At 44.7% G+C, this 3,294-nt stretch overlaps 1 protein-coding gene across 1 annotated transcript; it reads right to left on the bottom strand.

The window, feature by feature from the left end:
* Positions 1–413: 413 nt before the first annotated feature.
* Positions 414–2,553, bottom strand: parvin (beta-parvin). The gene is made up of 5 exons (XM_065224244.1): positions 2,396–2,553; positions 1,654–2,015; positions 1,407–1,591; positions 987–1,342; positions 414–927 (listed from the first exon to the last, which is right to left on the bottom strand). The coding sequence occupies exons 1-5, from the start codon at positions 2,514–2,516 to the stop codon at positions 851–853; spliced, it is 1,101 nt and encodes a 366-aa protein (XP_065080316.1). The 5' UTR covers positions 2,517–2,553; the 3' UTR covers positions 414–850.
* Between the last annotated feature and the right edge of the window lie 741 nt (positions 2,554–3,294).

Raw genomic sequence — 3,294 nt, 5'->3', positions numbered from 1 at the left:
GAAAGGACGTGGCCGGTGCCGTTATTGACCTTGAAAAGTATTGATTCACCGGATTGCTAATCCCAAGCCAACCGCAAATTTCGCTGGATTTGGTCAGTCACTGAGTTTGACTGACGTTTGCCAGCTAACAAGCTGATCCTATCTTGATATCGATCCAGGTGTTGGAACTGAATCAAAAACAAACTCCATTCCGCATTTTTTACAGTGATATGAGCTTAGCAAGGCATCAAGCAACTGTAATTCCAGACTTACCTTTTCTTAAGGGGCCAAATTGCACATTATCGCCGAAGAGGTTTCCGCCTCTAACAGTTCTTTTGTACGTTCTTGATTCTATCATTGTTCAGTCGCCAAGCATCCTGTAAAAGAAACAGACATAAGGGAGCGTTCTTTCACATTGAATTTTTAACCGTGAGTTACGTTAGATTTGCTTTTATACTATTGAAGTAAATACTCTTTGAGAATTTGTGTATAAGTTAAAATGTTAGCGAAACAAACAATCAATCGCTATTAATAAAATAAGTAAATAATTCTCTTGTTTGATGACTACCTAGTATACCTACGACGAAAATTAGTTCCGAAAACAGACCAAGGAAGTCGAAAGAGGAAGGGAGATAGTACGCTACTAAACATCTACTACACATATAAATGACATCATTCGATTTAGATTGTTACTTTAGCGGTATTGATTAGAGGATGACACTTTAAAACGCGTTATCAACAACATAAGTTTCGTTTTCGATTGTAAGGACATGTGCGTATTGTTTCTTCGCTAGTAAAATACTATTAAAATTACCATTCAATCCATGCTTTTAAGGCACTTAACCGTTTCCAATGAACACCTGCCAGTGATTCAGGAAATGTTGCGATATTTCGTAAATAGTGTGTACAGGACACGAAGTGTCGATTTCAAATCCATATTCACGATGTCTGCAAAGAGTCGAAATTAGAAGCTACAGCAACGAACCACTAAACCAGATCAACATTACCTTCCGGTCGCGCCTTCGGCTTCAATCCCTGGTCCATCATGAGCTCGAACGCAAAGGCCACATTGTGCACCATGTGATCCGGATCCTTTGGCGTCAGGTGAAACTCGTGCAGCGGGACGAAGAAGCCTCCCAGCAGTCCCATCAGCAAGCACAGGTACACCCCGTCCTTGAAGTCGCAGCTCAGATCGGCCGCCTCGAAGTTCAACTTGTTCAGGTGCTTGTTGACGAATGTGATGAGCGATTTTTTCACCACCGCGAGCTTCTCCGGAGCGTGATCGAACAGCGTATCGAAGGCATCACGCTCGCAGCGCATTCCTACGTCGTCGTACTGCTGGGTGATTTTCTCCTGGAATTGTCTGGGTGGGTTTTGGGGAATGATTAGTTTGGATTGATCGCAAAGCCAAGTCAAGTCAACCTTACTTGCTCGTCAGCTTCCCGTTAACTTTCTGGGCCATTACGACCGTGACGTGGACATTCTCCGGAAGACGAATCGGTGCCCGAAAGTGACGAACCAGCGCAACCAGCAGATGCAGAATCGAGACGATGTTCTTCGTATGAATGCTTTCCACCGACCATTTCGGAACGTTGTGATGGAAGCCCAGTGTCTGAAATACAGAACATTCTTCATTATCCTAAAACTCAATCAAATAGCCCAGTTTCAACCTACGTGATTAACGGCGTTCAGTACGACGGCCAACTTCTGGCGTTGTCCCTCCGCGGACTGAGTAACTTCCGGTACGTTCAGCTTGTGACCGGTCAGTTTTTCGAACAACTTCTGCAGAACCTGCCCGTCGTACAGGTCCTCCTCGATGTCGGTAACGATGATCCGATCCTCGACCAGTTCGTCGTTGATCCACTCGATCAAGACTTGCAGCAGCTCCCGGACGTGCGGATGCTGCAGCGATGCAGGCTGAATGATCGAGCGCGACTCATTATCCTCAAGGTTGTAGTCTTCCGGGGGGATCTCCGGGGCGTTCGGATTTCCCGGTGAATCGATGGCAATTTTGCCTTCCTCTTGAACTTCTTGCACTGAAAGTAAAGAAGCATAGCATGAGATGTGCCAGCAAACAATCAATTTGTTTATATTTACATTCAGCAACAGCTGAATGACGTCACGCTTCACTTGCCCCCACACGAAACGAAACGGAGCCAAAGTGATTCACCCACACGCCTAAGAAGACTTAATTCTCAAGGCGATTCTAGATTCTGGATTATCGGCGCCAGCTGTTCATAATTTTCTACATTCCGACCATCTTCTTACACCTCACCGCTCTAAACGCCACCACCAAGCGATCCGAATCGCGAGCGAATTCGGTTCCCCTTTCAAATGCCCATAAATGGCAGAAATTCCACCGAGTCCGCCCTGCGGAGAAATTTCGCCCCCTCGACACAAAACTACCTCAACCTACCTTCCTTGATGCGCTTCTTCCGACCGAGGGTGCCGATTTTGTCCCAGAAGCTTTCCTCCTTGTCGAAATTTTTGCCAGAAACTGGCGTCCGCGGAGACTTTGGCCGACTCAGGGTGCTCATTTTTGTGCGATTCTGAACTGAACTGAATGATGGTGACTTTGTTCGTGTGTTGCTGATGTTGTGACGTCTTGTTTTGTTTGAAATCCGCCCGCAGTTGTCCCGCATCTCGTCACACGCCACGCTCTCCCCTACAAAAGAATATGCCAAAATAGCGGAGGCACACACCGACGCACGGAAAACGAAAACCAATCATTAATCATTTATATTTAATCATTTTCAGAAAAATGTCGGTTATACTTGTACCACAGACAAACAGACATAACACTCGCAACTTGTTCATGGAACAAGTATTTAACGGTAAATTTAAAAGTATCGTACTTGGTAGTACCGCCACCTGTGGCGCGCATAGTCAATTCCCTTACGTTTGACGTTTACACACTACCGCCATCTGTTCTGAGTACTACCCACCATAGTGTACTCAACAGATGGCAGTAATGTTTTAGCGACGATGTTTTACAGTGAGAAGTATTCAATGTGTTATGTCTGTTTGTCTGTGCTTGTACCACTTGTACCTACAATCAATACGAAACTAACGATTTTAAATTGGCTCACTACTTGACCAGTCTATTGGTCCCAAGCAAACGATTAATGTAATGTAATGTAAAGTTGAGCACGTTATTTCGGGACCTTCTGGTCTTAGAGTTACCTCTATGCTTGTACGTCGTATAAATTATAATAATTTTTGTATTGTGGTTTCTATGAATATTTAGACTTTCTTGACGAAATGTGGAAGCTGCCATAATCTTCTATGGCTTTTGAAACTCTTAAGGCCGGCGCA

The sequence above is a fragment of the Ochlerotatus camptorhynchus genome, unplaced genomic scaffold (assembly GCF_037179485.1).
Source record: "Ochlerotatus camptorhynchus isolate MF236.1 unplaced genomic scaffold, CSIRO-AGI_Acam_v1.1 ptg000020l, whole genome shotgun sequence".
Taxonomy (NCBI): domain Eukaryota; kingdom Metazoa; phylum Arthropoda; class Insecta; order Diptera; family Culicidae; genus Ochlerotatus; species Ochlerotatus camptorhynchus.
Note: the sequence above shows the minus strand (reverse complement) of the source record. Positions and strands in the feature narration are given on the sequence as shown.